Genomic DNA, 15,686 nt, shown 5'->3' with positions numbered 1-15,686 from the left:
TCGAGCCAGGCCATCAGCTTGCTTCGTCTCTGATATCCTCATTCTTTCTGGGGAACGGCTTGAGCTTGTGGTACAAAGCTCGCCTTGCCCGTCACCTCGTTGTAAATATTATATCCATAGTCGGCAGCATTAGGAGGGGTATATACTAGAAATGAAACACATTAATACTCAAATCCAATTTCAATCTTGTGATCAGCACTTACAGTGAAGAGAGACAGCAACTTGGTCACTACTCGGGTTATAAACGCGATGTAGCCCGATATCATCCGAAATATAGGCGACGTCGTTCATGGTATGCCTCGTATCAGACTTGATTTCCAACGGACCAGCAAGATCGGAGTCTTGATCGGGGACGTTGTAAATAGTCTCTTGTAGCGTTCCAGCTAAGATCTTCATGATGCAGTGTGCATTTGCGTGGTCGTGGACGGGGGAACCTTTCCCGGGGTTCCATACGAGGAGGAGCTGGGATGAGTTAGTTTCTAATTCTCGGGCTTCAATGTTGACAGGAACTAGCTAGGATTGGAATAGAACTCACGATATTTGCTTTCTGGTTAATGTTTTCAATAGCATTACGGGTGTAATTCTTGCTAGTGTCGTTGTAGAAAAAGCGGGCCCAGTCGTTCGGATCAGAGATATACTTCTGTGCCAGCGAGATCAGGTATTCGTTGTCCACATCTGCGGAGGAAATACCGCCGCTCTCGCCTAGATAGATCTTGATATCTTGTACGAGATCATCTAGGCTGTACTGGGGTTTGTAGTTCTTGTTGCCTAGTGATAGGCTAGTGCCAAGCGGGAGTAAGGGAACGACAGCAGGCATTGTTGCGGAGGGTTTGATGTTGAAAGGAGATATTCTTGGAAGGTGATGAGGAGTTAGAAAGAGGATCCATGGATGAGTTATATCTTCGGAATCAATTCGTATTTGATTCCCCTGGATTCTCGCTCGTGCGATGTCAATCACAAAAACGGGGATCTCAATCGCCGATTCATCCAACGCCTTGCATTCCAACACCCCAGACTGATTAGAGTCTCGTCTGAGAATACCCAGAGGCCTGAACATACCCATACATCTTGACGAATAATCCATGTTGAACAAAAAGGGAGGAGGTGTTGAGAATGCTAGAATGTTTTAAATTTCTTTAAAATCCGGCTCTATTCACACACATTACAGCCTTGGGTATTCCCCAACAGGGATTGAATCGAAACAATCTAGGGATTTTCAGGCTCGTTTTAGGTTCTTGAATAGATTTCTTTAATATCTCTCAAGTCCTGAAATTCCAATCAAAAAGACCGCGGCGAGTTGAAATTAACACATATAACGCCATAACGAGAACATCCAACGCAATAGGCATGCAGCTGCAGTTCAACCACCGGGTGCTCTCGTGTGATTCATGATGTAAGAGCCGTAGTCCAGCAGACGTACATACTATTGTGACTTTGGAGATCAATTCATCGGCGAACAACTTAAGAATCAATCCCTATGTCATTAACTGCGAATGTGAACTCATAGACGGTTATCACCGGATATTCGAGCAAGGCAGACCCGACGAAGGAATAGTCGGTGAGTATCCTGTCCTTATCTCCCGATGTATCATTGTGTGAGTGCAAAGCGAATGAGATTTTATACGTACTATGGGACTTTTTACGGTAGAACACGAACTCCTTTCGGGTAGAACACCGGACAGAATATGTAATACGTTTAATTGATACTATTTGCGACACCGATGTTACTTCGGCAAGCCAGTCTTTATATATGATCAGGCATGTTTATTTCTATACACAAGAAATGCCCGGTTGTCGCACATGGTCTTGATGGCTCCCCAATGAAACACCGGAGTTCAACGGACCAATCAAATATCGGATCGATGGTCGGCGACTCAACCCCAATCAATCGGCGTTTGACATGTCCACGAAACTAAGAATCCATGGTTGAACCCCTATCATTATTGCGTATCTTTAGCATTTAGTTAATTGAAGCCCGAGACCTAATGCGTATCTTTCTGCAAGGCGAGTCCAGCTGATGTTTACCCCAGAAACTGTTAGGTAAAAATGACATCAAGATAATAAGGTCTTTCTCGCATAATATCCTGCCTCCCGGGTATAACCGATCTAATTAATATCAAACTCGGGAATCGCGCTGAAAAACGAAGCATTGTAACAGGTCGGATCGATGAATCCCAGGGAGAACTCCGGTGGCATGAAATCATGCCCGTCTGGCATAACTGGGGCGGGATTGGCATTGGAGCTGGGTCCTTCTTGATCATTAGGCGTTGTGGCTGCCGGGGTGAGTCGATGTAGCGGTTCTGCATTCCATTTTTCCATCGAATCCGATAAGACTTCCGCTGCAGATGATCGAAGAGCATGATATAGGGACTCGGCCAGTTTCCACGTCCGCTGGGTGCTCTTGAGACAGCCTAGAATGAGTGTGACACGGTTGCAGTGGTGGTCGAAACACTCCTCGGAGTGGCTGGTGGAGGTGGCGAGCTGGATGAGTCCGCAGAGGGTCAAGGCCGGGATGATAAAGGGTGTGTGCTTCGAGACGTTTGGACAAACAGATATGGAATCTGAGATCCGCCTGGAGGCCTCTGTTGCTTTGATGCTATGGACTAGACGGCTGAATGTTGGTGAGAGCTGGCCTGTCAGACGAGGCCAGAAGCGATCATCTGGTTGGGACTGGGACAATACAGATGGAAGGTCGCTTCGGGGTAGGTGTAGGAGCATGGCGGCGTAGGATATTGTCAAATGCGCTTGAAACATCATTTCGTCTACGTTGCCGTATGAATCAACAATGTCGAGCTTTTTGGGCGGTAGGTGGTTGATCCAGCTCACTAGTGCATTTTCAACCGCTTGGAGATGATCGCGGTGACAGTCGCGTAGTCGGTTCAGGACAAGGACCCGGCATAATATTGTCGTGGCCTCGATGCGGTAGCTGAAGGATGAAAAGACAGTATCCTCTGCCGCGAGTATCCTCCGCTTGAACTCGATCATCATACGTGGTTTTGGGATATCACCCGCACAATTATATGCTGACTCTTCGCAGGGCAAGGCCACCTCCGGCGCCACAGCGCTACATCGAAATGTCGTGATTTTGAGCGGGACCGCCATAAATATATCGGTGACGTATAGTTCCCACCATGTTCGTCGCAAGCTTTCGGCTTCAGGGGATTTTTCGGGGTTTGCGGATGAAGCGAATGACAAACGGTTCATGCCAATTTCCAAAGCAATATCAATGCTATGAGAAAGGGCATCTTGTGCCTCTGTCCATTCATCGCGGGCGTACAGTGCAAGGGAATATAGTAGCCAAGCCTGGACCATGGAAGCCGAGCGATCAGGGTTTGTCTTCAGCTCAGCAACAACCTGTTCCTTGTATGGCTGGCTTGGAACAGATGCAATATAATGAGAGCCCACAAAATGCACAGCTAGCTGTAAGAAGTGAGGGTAGTTGCGATCATGATACAAGGAGATGGGAACCAAAATTGGATGGGCGACATGGAAATTCTCATAGTACAATCGAGGCAGGCGCTCATCATGAAGCGAAAGTTTGCTTGCTGGTTCGACAGTTTGCTGAACAGGAGCATTTCCTGAAAGTATCGCTGGCCATGAGACTGGCTCAGTGGGGATATCGAGTCCTGTCTGCGTACCTGCCTGCGCCGAGGGATTTTCTGGTGTGGTCTGCACAGGGGCTATTGGCAAAACAGGAACTGCAGACTGATATCGGGTCTAGAATTGATTTAGTTAAAAAAACTAGGAAGATGAATAGGGGGAACTGACAGTGACAAGGGTTTGCGGGTGGCGTTGATATGGACTCTCAAGTCGTGATTTCCTGCGTCCGCCCCGTCGGGAGGGTAGATATTGACAGAGCAATCCGTTTTGAACACACCGCGAACATGATGGTTTACTAGCGTCACATTTGAGATGCTGCTTTCTGCACTCGGTACAGGCCAATGAGGCCAGACCGCTTGTTTTTGTTGACCTTGTTGGAGTCATGCTAACATGATAGAATGAAGGGTTGACGTTTCAATCCCCGGGCCTATCGGCGTTTGGCGGGCGGTCGGCCGAGGCATTCCGACGAGTTCCAGATCAAAGAAAAATCGATGTAAATTTATTAATTATTAAGAGTGTTTATTTTATGTATTAAGACTGTTCTAGCATAGGTAATATAGGACACATGCAAAGATGAACCCATTACTCTTGCTCTACAACGTTGTGCATGGCCCGGCGCTAATGAAATCTACACTTCTCCATGGATAAGCTAACAAATAGTACAATGTATACTCAGACCCGAGGGCTTAACTTCCCTAACCTGCTCGACTAGTCCAGGAGAATTACCTGTAAGGAAGTCCTGGGGTCCCGCTTTGCCTCCAGTATAGCCCACCTACAATATCAGTATACACAGCAGTAAGAAACAGCGGCAGCACCATATCCCAGGGTTTAAGGCACCTTAAGCCTCACACTAATATCTAGGCTCGGGTTAATCACCTCCCGGCTTAGAGTACTGCTCAGTATATATGTACATGGGCCGCGATGCGACAGTCGGTAACATCGCCTCGGCGCAGCTGTTCAGTTTTGAGGAGTGGATAGAGGTGGCGGGAGTTATGTGCCAAAGAGGGAGAGTGAGATTTTGAATATTTTTGCTGCTTGTGATTCAGAGGATCCTTCAGTCACGGGTCATGTTCTCATGTTCTACTCGATGATATTAGCTTCGTTGGGGGTGAATTGTGCGCATGGTTTGACCTAGAAATGTCAGCAGCAGTTCATAAGATCAAGATCGTCAGGTTATTGTGGTCTCATTGCTACTAGAACATAATTTGTAACGGCCCACGACGTGAATGGAAGTGGAACCTTAACGAAACAAAGTGCCCTCAGAAAAAAGAATCTTCAGACAACAGAGAGCTATCTCTGTAAGACAAGTTCCAAAAATTGGCTCAAAGAGCACGGTGTTCAGCTCCCTCAGGATCAATGGAGACCCCAGGAAAGTACAGTCTGTATCCACAGAGGTCTCAGAGTGGAATATGGTCCTACCAGGCTGCGACATGCTTCGTGCCATTAGACTAGGGCCAAGGCCCCAATCTAGTTTCAGACTAACCTGGACCGCAGCAAAGATCCAACAGGAGACTAAACGTACAGGACCACGATGTGCAATGTGGGCCTGGGGTGTTGAAGAAAGAAGAGAAAAAGAAGGAGGAAAGTGGGAGGGGGCAGGTATTTATACCCAAGGCGAGGAAGGAACTGGACAAGTTTTGATCCGTGGACTAAAAGGGAAGGAGCCCAGAATCTTGGAACCTTTCCGATTCTGATTAGACTTAGTACCTGCACGCATACAGGTTTCAAGGAAGAACTTTTGTATATATTCCCAAAGAAATTCCGTGGCCATTCAATCATTCTCGACCACCTTCACGAACCCTCTATTTCACAATAAGGGGGATAGAAATTGAAGATATATCACGGATGCTGAGGACTACCTAGGTGTCTCACTACCTGCACAGATCCTCCAGCAATTCCAACATGCGTTGCTGCAACTTCACAAGCTCAGACTTAGAAATTGGCGATGAGACGGTTCCAGCGGATTCGGTCTGGCTCCTTGGCTGTAAGCCTTCTGCACTGGATGGGGTATCTTGAACCAAGTCCTTCCGAAGAGTAAAGAATGGAATACCCAGACCGCGCAATTCGGCAATGACGGCATCTGCCATTTGCACGGCTGCCCTATGAACCTTTGCATCATAGGCGGCAATCTCTGCGGCAAACTCTTTTTCGGTCTAACGACAATCAGTCAGAGCTAATAACTAAAAGAAGCATTGAGAACATACCGAGCCATCTTCCTCTTTTACAGGGGCACCGATTGACCTCCTTTTTATTCAGCGTTAGTGTCAGTCAATAGAAAAACACTGCTGAGCAGTAGCAAAGAGATAAACCCACAGAACTGCATCTAGCTCCCTTTGTTTCTCAGGCCGACCCTGCTGCTGCTTCAGTAATGCCTCACGGGCGTCGAACCATTGTTGTTCATGACGGTGTTGACTTCGGATCACACCGCGGATGCGCGCTTGAGTCTCTTCGTTTTGACCCACGGTGCGCATCACATGTTTTAGTGCTGCAGGCCAAGTTGTGATAGTCGACGAGTCAGAAGTAGAAGTAGAAGTGGTGGATGGTCTCGTTATCCTTGGCTGCGGCGGTCGTGGATCATTTGAGGGCTTGGGTTGAGACGATGTGATTCTTGGCGGATGGTCGTGCGTGGATTTATGCTGGTTAGAGCTGCCCTGACCCTGAGAAGCTAGACTAGACAAGGTGCTGAGGACTGAGTTCAGGTCCGAGGGATTGTAGGTGCCGTCTCCCATATTGAAAGAGTAGTACCTTCCGATGGGATCTCGGGAGATGTGAATATCGTTTCAAAAGTCGCTAATCAATATGTTGGCCCTCAGAGTCTTAATTCATAAATAAAGATTGAGAGTGGCAAGTGAAGATCGATGTAGATGTCAAGTATTCCAGAGACCGTCGACGAAGGATACATATGCAGAGCAACGACAGGGAAAGGGTGTAATTAGCAAGAAAATCAATTCTTGCAAAGGATAAGTGGCATAATTTATTGATAGCATATAAATTACAAATTCTCTCAAAATGAGAGGGCAGAAAAGACTAAAAGAAGATGAAAGTGATTATCAGTTGAAGCTGTTTTGAATGTCTTGGCACATCTCCCGTGCTGAAAATTTACCTTCAACCTGCAAATCCCCCGGTTAATCAACTGCCTCCAGCTCCATCACCCCACCACGGCCCTCCAATTGCCTCCGGCCAATCTCCAGTAATATTAATTTTATTCTCAATCCCTACCTTGAGGTCTCCCCCCGAAACCGGGAACTCCCACCATGTCCCGATCCGCCGCGGACGCAACGCGGTTCACGGCCACCGGCCCTTACGCCAACTCAAAGACCGCAGGCGCGTACCAGGCCCCAGACTTTGGGAAGAAGAAGTCCAGCACAAAGTCATCACCACAGCAACTCGGCCCGAATGGCCAACCGGAAACACCCAAGGAGAAGGTGGAACGACTGCGAGCACAGGCACGGGCTGCCCGGAAGGCACAGGCAGCTGGAAGCGGTGCCGATCGATGGATTGAGACTGGGCGGAAATTTGCCAATAAAGCGCACAAGGGAATGGTTTATTCATTGATTGCCGCGTCCGGTATGTTTCCTGCCCGTGGAATATGAACACAACACCAGCAACACCACATACGATCGAAGTCCGAGTCAGCGATGACAACGAACGGAATCCCCCCACTTGACCCCTACAGGACTTATACTAATCCTTATGGATTATACTAGGTGTCTGCGGTGTTCTTACAGTTTACTCAATGATCTCGCTTACGCTCTATAACCGCCGCCAACGCACGCTTTGGATCGAAAAGGAACTCGCGACTCTCAAGGAGGCCGAGATCGCCTGCGCCAACGGTACCGCAACTACCGAGCAGGAAGAGCTCCTGAAGAAGGAGAGGATCGGTGCCATTATAAAGCAGAAGCGTGAGGAGGAAAAGGCACAGAGGCCCTGGGCTAAGGCAAAGCGATTCCTCTTCGAGAAGCTGAACATGGAAGACACCGGTGCCAATACTGCACCAACATCCGCGTCAGTCGTAGAGGATGCCGACAAGCCCCGGGGCAGTGTTATGGAGGCTGTGCAGGCTAAGCAAGCTCTGGATACTGCTGCGGAGAAGACCAGCGCTCCTTTGCCCGGTCAGTTGGATGTGCTGGCTGAGAATGTGGAACAAGCTGCGAAGACCAAGACATCAAGCTGGACTAGCTGGTTGACGGGGCGGTAGATGCGTGTCATTTTGGGTCCTTGAAGCAAACAAAAAGAAAGAAGGACGGATTAGTTGGGTTGGAATAATACCTAACCTATCGTCGGATGCAATGCTGATCTGGTTTCATCATCTACCAGCGGACATAACCTGGACCCATCTCTCCGTCGATCTTCACTTCTAGCCATCTGCAATACTTTTTTTCTCTTGCATAGCAAGCCGCGATCTTTTCTCGTGGCCTGCTTCCATTCTCCCAGGGGGTCTACGGCGTTTTCTTCTATCTTTCTGGAATGTGTTCCTAGTCAGTATAGTCTTCCCTGGCACTCCGAAGGGAGTGGACGGGGCGGGCTTCCATGTATATCGTGTACAGTACATAGATCTGCTTCTATCTCATTTCTATTCCATCTTCAATCTTATCTACAATGTAACCTACTATGATGTATACTACGGAGTACATGTAGGGTATTTCATATCACCCCACTACCTCGTAGATCACTTAACAACGATTTTCACCGAAATTGACTCTTCTAACCTAAGTTTGCGCACTAATCCCCAAAGAGGGAGGGACCCATTCCCAACACCGGAGAAGCGCTTTGCCGCGGCTTTCAAACCACACACGGCCCATGCATGCAGTGGAGCAGAAAATAATAAAGGATTCTTATAAGTAGAGAAGGTAGACCCTGAAAAAAATATATAAAGCAGATTCAGCCTTCAATCATATTCCTAAACTTTTTAGCCACTCATACTAATTAAATCCTCAACAGTCCCAGCGAAACGCAAAACCCTCATAAATGTTTTTTGACATCAACTACACATCACACATGAATCCCAAGGGTGCTTCCCAAGGGACAAGCAGGTTAAAAAAAGGTACAAAGGAAACCGCTGAAAACCCGAGAAAAATAAACAACAGGCACCGAAACGATATATCTATGCCAGACCCGTTCTCCCTCCCCTCCGCAGAAGAAGGGCTGTGAAAATCAGAGACAAGAAGGGCATCATCTAGAGAAAGAAGAATCCTCTACTGCTGCGCTTTCCGGGCAGCACGACGAGCACGAACACCATCCGCGAGATCCTCGAGCACCTCGACCGTCATCTCCCAGTTGATGCAAGCATCAGTGATGCTGACACCGCGGAGGAGACCCTCGGGTCCCTCGGGGGGAACCTTCTGGTTACCCTCGTAGATGTTGGACTCGATCATAACACCGATGATACCAGTCTCACCCTCACGGAGCTGATCAGAGACCGTCTTGGCGACGAGGGGCTGGTTAAGGTGGTTCTTGTTGGAGTTACCGTGCGAGCAATCGACCATGAGGACCTCACGCTGCTTCTTGGAGCGCAGAGCCTCGCGGGCAGTCCGGATGCTATCGCGGTCATAGTTGGTGCCTCGGTTGCCACCGCGCAGGATGACGAAGCCGTGCTCGTTGCCGGAGGTCTTGGTGATGGCAGCCAGACCCTGCTTGGTGACACCGAGGAAACGGTGGGGGTGCGAGGCGGCGCCGATAGCGTCCACGGCGACGGTCAGGTTGCCGTCGGTGCCGTTCTTGTAGCCGATGGGGAATGACAGACCTGAGGCGAGCTCGCGGTGCAGCTGAGACTCGGTGGTGCGGGCGCCGATCGCGCCTAGTGAGATCAGATCGGCCAGGTACTGCGGGGAGATGGTGTCCAGCATCTCCGAGGCGATGGGCAGTCCGGTGCTGGTCAGGTCGGTGTACAGCTTACGGGACACGCGCAGACCCTTGTTGATGTTGAAGGTCTCATCGATGTCGGGATCGTTGATCAGTCCCTTCCAGCCGACCGTTGTGCGGGGCTTCTCCAGGTAGGCGCGCATGATCACACAGATGTCCTTCTCCAGTTTTACGGAAAGCTCCTTGAGCCGGCGGGCGTACTCGAGTGCGGTGTCGGGGTCGTGGATGGAGCATGGTCCGACAACGACTAGCAGGCGGTCATCGCGCTGCTCGATGATCTCAACTGCTTGATTCCGACCGGAGCGGACTGTTTCAATGGCACGAGCAGGCTATACAGAGAATTGCTGTCAGTTGGTGCCCTTGGAAGTTTTGCCATGTCCCCGCAAAGAGCGGGGTGAGGAAGAAAAAAAATGTTGACTCACAGCGGGGATCTCATTCTGCAAGAAGTTGGGCGAAAGCAATGGGTCGTATCCAAGGACTAATACCAAAGATCGTCAGTATCACGCGCAATTGGCTCTGGGCACAATGCCACATACCACGAGTGTCCTCGTTGACTTCAGTAGTGTTGATGAGAGGCATGATGTTCAAGGGACACTAGTGGTGATTAGTATAAATTATATAGAAGATTATAGAAGAAGATTCCTCTGGACCAGAATCCCACAGGTTAAATCGGGCAGGAAATGACTCACAGACTTGGGGGTGTCAAGGGGAAAAGTAGGGACAAAAAATAAGAGGCAAAAGTGGGCCGAGAGATTTCACGGGACAAGGGACGCTTTTATGTACTGAAGAGTACAGAATACTATTTATGGAGACTTTTATCTTTTTTAGTTATTATGCTTATTATTGATTTTAAACATTAAACTAAACTGCATTCTGTATCTTTCAGCTGTACTCATGTACGGAGGAATGAGATCTAGTTGTCTTGGCTCTGCATATTATGAGAGATCCAATCACCAGACCGGGGATGACCACACACAAAATGTTATACGGAGTACACGTCCCACTGCTTTTTCACCGACAGGACCAGCCTCTCTCTGCTGACTCTGCATATCATGTCATGTACTCCGTACTTCCAAAATCATACTGGCCAATCCCCATTTCTTTGTGTACTTATGTGATTGACGAGTCAAATGGTAGATGTGTTAGATGGTATTATGGACGTATCATATAGAGGTGATCGAATCGGGTAATGATCAATAGAAGCAGAACAATAGAACAATAGAACATGAATGACGACTAAATGAGGGCTAATTAAGCTCATTTACATTTAGATAATTCTCTGAATGGAACAATTCAATTAAGCTAATTCTTATTGTTCTTCTCATAATGGTAGAATAGATCACCCATACATGTAGATATTTCTCTACTATATAATCTGCTTGTTACTTCCAACGCTCCTTCTCTTCTGACACGTTCTTTCCCCGAACAATTCCCTTGCATTCCATGGTTACCTGGAACTCTACCGGGTACTCTACCAAGGAAATGATGTCTACTTCCAAGAGAACCCTTGAGGGCCTGGAGCACTCAAAGGAAAAGGTAATATCAACTATCCATCCCAGAGGTCTATATCCCAGTCTCTAATTGAAGACAGAGGGTCTGTCGCCCTGCCCCCCTCAAGCTCAAAGGTTCCTCCGATATGCCGGCTCATCTGGCCAATGGGGATAACCTGTCTCCATTTGTGACTGGCCAGCCCTCGCCAATTCCAGGAAAGATGTTTAGCAACGTGTTGAAGATCAATGAACCATTCAAGACCGCACCCACCGAATTGGTCAATGGCGATAACCTGTCTCCTCGCCTGGTCCAAGAGCTTGGCCAGCCATCTCCAATCTCCCACGCCCTGCTCAACAAGTCACTGAACATCAACGAACCATCCGAGGCCACTCCTACTCAGGGACCATTCCTCTTTTCTGGCACCCAAGAAAAAGCTCAGCCCATTGTCAAGTTTAACCCTCGTCTTTCCACCCCCAAGAACGGGGCATCCAACACCGTGAACGTGAACTGGCCACTGCCATACACTCGTACCGTCGGTCCAGTCAACGAGGATGGCTTCGCTGTGGTTACCCAGACCTGGTATGACTACAGTTCTATGGCCGATTCGGACTCGCAGTCCTCGGGATCTCCTCGTTCGTTCCACTTCGACCCCCGATCTTTCCCCCCTCCTCGAACGCGCACTCGAGTTCAGTACTTCGGCCGGCCCGATGGAAGAGCTCGCAAGAAGCCGCGCTTTATTATGGGATTTCGCCGTGGTTGCCCTCAGTGTCACAACCGGGTTCCTGGTCATCGCAACCATATTATCTTTAGTTGATTGGCCCAACTCACGATTGAACGAAATGACTTTGACTTGATGCCTGTGAATGACATGAATGATGCTCAAGGTCTCGTGTTCAGTTTCCATTGTCTCTGCTTTAGGATTTAGCTTCTTGAACCACTGAATTCATTCTCTATTGCACCATGCACCTTGATATCTCCATTTGTAGACCTGTCTGTTGGCAACATTGAAGTTATGCGCCCTCGGTACCTAGGTAATTCTATCATAGTGTCTAGCTTCCAAGGTACGACATCCACTTCTATATAAGAATCTTTTTCTTGGGCTTGCATTCATTACAGCGCTGATTAGCTTAATGACAGGATACCTGTGTAGTTTTCCAACCTAAAAATGGGACAAACTACAGCTCTTTGTTCTGCTTCAATGAAATATAGAACCTTTAAAAACAGTCCTTGATTCTTATTTTGACATGTTCAGGACCATCAGTTCTGTAGCCCTCGTAGGTGGGTTAATATCCATGGATCCTAGGTATAATTTTGCTGAGATATATAGAAGTGTTGAACAAAAAGCAGGTACCCTCTCTTTCACGTTCAATGTTTGCTTCCACACTCTGCTTTGACTGTGATTGTCCTTCTCTTTCTTTCCATCTCCTATTTACCTTTGTTTTAAACCCCTCTTGATTTTTATCTTTCCTTTCTTTCTTCCTGACTTCAACTCTCCAGCTGACCACTCTTTTCATCTCTCTTCAAAAAGCATCTTCAGTCATGCCTTCCACAGCTGGAGTCGTTGTTCCTGTTCGCATCAACACGAAGAAAAAGAAAGCCAAGGATTTTGAAGACGAGGCGTCGGAATTGGCTCGCGTGCCTCGAGTCTCACACATACCCCAGAAAGAGAAAGCCCGCCATGCATCTCAGGTAAGCACTGGCCCTGACCTCGAGATCACACTGGCATAACCTACCTCCCCTATTCTCACTGCACAAGACCATCTTCTACATACTGATAATTATGGCTAGGGAAAGGAGGGCTGCGTGCACAGCTCCACTGCTCATGGTCCAAGCCCCAAGGGAAAAGGCCACCACGTAGCTGGCTCTCCCGAGAAGAAGGACGGAGAGATAACCCATGCAGACCGCCGCTTCCGTGCCGAGGACGAATATCCCACCCGCTTCCGCTTGCAGGAAATGGAAATCGACATCGGCTCGTGGGTCTGTCTTGCATGTCCCACTTCAACCCGCAAATGCCGGGACTGCAAACAATACGAAGGCCATGAAGACTCCCTTGTCATCGCCATTCATGGAGATTGTCTCAACGAAAAGACAGGAAAACGTTCGGCAATCGGAGTATTCTACGGCCGCGGCAACGCTGGCAATATCTCTTGGCCCATTCCAGGCAAGGACGACCACAGTCACACGACCCAGATCGCCGAATTGACCGCCTGCCTGCGGGCTTTGCGCAATGCGACTTCCATCATCGAGAGACGCCGCAAAATGATGCGCAAGGGCAAGGTCCTCATGCCGCTGAATACCTTCGTTATCAAAACAGATTCCGAGTACCTCGTGCGCGGCTTGACGGAGTGGCTCCCCAAGTGGAAGAAGAATGGATGGAAGACTTGCAAGGGTGTTCCGGTCGCTAACGCTGATATGTTCAAGCTGGTCGAAACTGGTATCATCATGGTTGAGATGGTCGTCCAGGTGAAGTTCTGGCTCGTGCCCAAGGCGAACAACCTGGAGGCTACTTGCCTGGCAAAGGTGGCCCTCGTGGAGGAGTGAGCAAGGGGAACTATTCATATGTCCCTCATCAGGGATAAAAATCAGTCTATCTCAGAATCTCTAATTTAATCCCAAGATATCAAATTCGGGAATGTCTCTTTATACCCTCGGCTTGGCTTCCGGTTCTAAAGTGCCGAACCGAAATGGCTGACATAAGCATCCGATGAGCTCCCGATGTCCAGCTAGGAGGTGCATGGCTGTCATTAGGATTATTCAGTATTGTAGAATATTCAAGGATATGTTGTAGAGGCCATTAACAATAGACTCAGAAGACTATATTCAACTAGTACTTGGAGCATCGAACAATCTCGCTCTCCCCACATTTCGCGGGAAACCGCTTAGCCGATCTTCAGTGCCGCGGCCACCCAGCAACGGTACTGGTCCCAAACTACTTCCGACCCCGGAATTTTGTCCGGCATTTGCCTATAAGTAATTCTGGCGCCCGGGGGGAAGTTTGGATGGAGTTATTGCCGATTTCTCTCTTTTCTCTTTCTTGCATACTTTAGCCATTGTACATATGTGAGTAACTATCCGAGCTGAAATTCAAGTCGAGACTGACAGCGCCGAGAAAGACTGGAAATAGCCTTGACACTCGGTATACATCCAAACAATCCAACCAACCTACACAACCATGGCTTCTCCAATTCCCCGTGGGCTCCGCCAAGTGCTCCAGAAGTCCCCCAATGACATTGTCATCCTCTCCTCTCTGCGCACGCCCGTCACCCGCGCCAAGAAGGGCGGTTTCAAGGATGCCTACCCAGAAGAGCTACTCGCCAGCGTGTTGCAGGCAACACTGAAGGCAAACCCGAACTTAGACCCGGCCCAGATCGACGATGTGCTCATTGGCTCCGTCCTACAAGAACTAGGCGGCGCCAAAGCGGGCCGCATGGGCCAGATCCACGCCGGCTTCCCTCACTCCGTGCCCTTCAACACGATCAATCGTCAGTGCTCATCCGGCCTGGCAGCGATCACAACCATTGCCAACGGCATTCGCGCCGGCGCCATCAACGTCGGCGTCGGTGGCGGCATGGAATCCATGACCCGCAACTATGGCTCCCGCGCCATCCCCACAGTTCTCTGGCCCGAGCTGAAGGAGTCCTATTCCCAGGACGCCCGCGACTGCATCATGCCCATGGGAATTACCTCGGAGAACGTCGCATCGCGCTACGGCGTCTCCCGCACAGACCAGGATGCCTTCGCCGTCGAGTCCCACGCAAAGGCCTCCGCCGCCCAGAAGGCAGGCCGCTTCGACTCCGAGATCGTCTCGGTCACTACCAAGACCCTCGACCCCGAGAACCCCGATGCCCCCGCCAAGGACGTGACCGTCTCTCAGGACGACGGTATCCGCCACGGCCTGTCCATCGAGAAGGTGGGCACGCTTAAGCCCGCTTTCTCACCTACCGGTGCCAGCACCGCCGGTAACAGTTCGCAGGTCAGCGACGGTGCTGCCGCTGCTTTGTTGATGCGTCGCTCCACCGCCGAGGAGCTGGGTCTGTCTGGTTCAATTAAGGCGCGCTGGGTCGCGTCTGCCGTCGCAGGCTGTGCCCCCGACGAGATGGGCGTTGGCCCTGCTGTTGCCATCCCTAAGCTCCTGCAGACTGTTGGTGTCGAGGTTCCCGAGGTTGGTGTTTGGGAGATCAATGAGGCTTTTGCCTCGCAGGCTCTCTACAGCGTTCGCAAGCTTGGCATCGACCAGGCTAAGGTTAACCCTAATGGTGGTGCTATTGCTATCGGTCATCCCCTCGGTGCTACTGGTGCTCGCCAATTGGCTACGCTGCTGCCTGAGTTGGAGCGCAGTGGTCAGGAGATTGGCGTTATTAGCATGTGCATTGGTACGGGTATGGGTATGGCGGGCATGTTCGTCCGCGAGTAAATCATTTTAGTTGATTTACACAAAATGTTCTTTTTGTCTTTTTTGCAGTAGTATGATACCAGCGGTGCATGTGTATATACAGTTCGCATACTATGAATGATTTTTTCCCCTTTTGTACAGACAAGAAATAGCCGTCAAAGAACGTTTCTCACATAAGCATGGACTTTGAATCTAGATAGAATAGACTAATGCAATTTAATCATCAGCATAAAATAATTGGTTTACAATGTCAAAGTCCTGGCCTTCAGGATGTGAACATCAAAATGCCAAGCATCAATATCACCGACACGTGACCCGCGCCTTTCTTGAATTTGTTTCT

General features: G+C 49.2%; 8 protein-coding genes across 8 annotated transcripts; 4 read left to right on the top strand and 4 right to left on the bottom strand.

Annotated features, from left to right (window-relative positions):
• Positions 1–38: 38 nt before the first annotated feature.
• Positions 39–817, bottom strand: N7519_005636 (uncharacterized protein; the record flags this gene model as incomplete). Its single annotated transcript, XM_057292412.1, has 3 exons — positions 39–145; positions 204–462; positions 536–817. The coding sequence occupies 3 exons, from the start codon at positions 815–817 to the stop codon at positions 39–41; spliced, it is 648 nt and encodes a 215-aa protein (XP_057147223.1).
• A 1,289-nt stretch (positions 818–2,106) lies between these two features.
• N7519_005635 (fungal specific transcription factor domain-containing protein) lies at positions 2,107–3,886 on the bottom strand (the record flags this gene model as incomplete). Its single annotated transcript, XM_057292411.1, has 2 exons — positions 2,107–3,717; positions 3,878–3,886. The coding sequence occupies 2 exons, from the start codon at positions 3,884–3,886 to the stop codon at positions 2,107–2,109; spliced, it is 1,620 nt and encodes a 539-aa protein (XP_057147222.1).
• A 1,585-nt stretch (positions 3,887–5,471) lies between these two features.
• N7519_005634 (DUF2458 domain-containing protein) lies at positions 5,472–6,329 on the bottom strand (the record flags this gene model as incomplete). Its single annotated transcript, XM_057292410.1, has 3 exons — positions 5,472–5,753; positions 5,805–5,844; positions 5,914–6,329. 3 exons carry the CDS (start codon positions 6,327–6,329, stop codon positions 5,472–5,474), a joined length of 738 nt encoding a protein of 245 aa, XP_057147221.1.
• A 525-nt stretch (positions 6,330–6,854) lies between these two features.
• N7519_005633 (cytochrome c oxidase assembly protein COX14) lies at positions 6,855–7,798 on the top strand (the record flags this gene model as incomplete). The annotated part of the gene is made up of 2 exons (XM_057292409.1): positions 6,855–7,167; positions 7,308–7,798. The coding sequence occupies 2 exons, from the start codon at positions 6,855–6,857 to the stop codon at positions 7,796–7,798; spliced, it is 804 nt and encodes a 267-aa protein (XP_057147220.1).
• A 997-nt stretch (positions 7,799–8,795) lies between these two features.
• On the bottom strand, positions 8,796–10,041 carry N7519_005632 (3-deoxy-7-phosphoheptulonate synthase; the record flags this gene model as incomplete). The annotated part of the gene is made up of 3 exons (XM_057292408.1): positions 8,796–9,791; positions 9,885–9,940; positions 9,999–10,041. The coding sequence occupies 3 exons, from the start codon at positions 10,039–10,041 to the stop codon at positions 8,796–8,798; spliced, it is 1,095 nt and encodes a 364-aa protein (XP_057147219.1).
• An 864-nt stretch (positions 10,042–10,905) lies between these two features.
• N7519_005631 (uncharacterized protein) lies at positions 10,906–11,767 on the top strand (the record flags this gene model as incomplete). Its single annotated transcript, XM_057292407.1, has 2 exons — positions 10,906–10,998; positions 11,054–11,767. 2 exons carry the CDS (start codon positions 10,906–10,908, stop codon positions 11,765–11,767), a joined length of 807 nt encoding a protein of 268 aa, XP_057147218.1.
• A 725-nt stretch (positions 11,768–12,492) lies between these two features.
• N7519_005630 (uncharacterized protein) lies at positions 12,493–13,494 on the top strand (the record flags this gene model as incomplete). Its single annotated transcript, XM_057292406.1, has 2 exons — positions 12,493–12,642; positions 12,742–13,494. 2 exons carry the CDS (start codon positions 12,493–12,495, stop codon positions 13,492–13,494), a joined length of 903 nt encoding a protein of 300 aa, XP_057147217.1.
• Positions 13,495–14,125: 631 nt separating this feature from the next.
• Positions 14,126–15,367, top strand: N7519_005629 (uncharacterized protein; the record flags this gene model as incomplete). The annotated part of the gene is made up of 1 exon (XM_057292405.1): positions 14,126–15,367. The coding sequence occupies one exon, from the start codon at positions 14,126–14,128 to the stop codon at positions 15,365–15,367; it is 1,242 nt and encodes a 413-aa protein (XP_057147216.1).
• Between the last annotated feature and the right edge of the window lie 319 nt (positions 15,368–15,686).

The sequence above is a fragment of the Penicillium mononematosum genome (assembly GCF_028829835.1).
Source record: "Penicillium mononematosum strain IBT 11891 chromosome Unknown utg000003l:1.0-8172316.0:1.0-8177699.0, whole genome shotgun sequence".
NCBI classification, from domain to species: Eukaryota; Fungi; Ascomycota; class Eurotiomycetes; order Eurotiales; family Aspergillaceae; genus Penicillium; species Penicillium mononematosum.
This window is presented reverse-complemented; position numbering and strand designations above follow the sequence as displayed.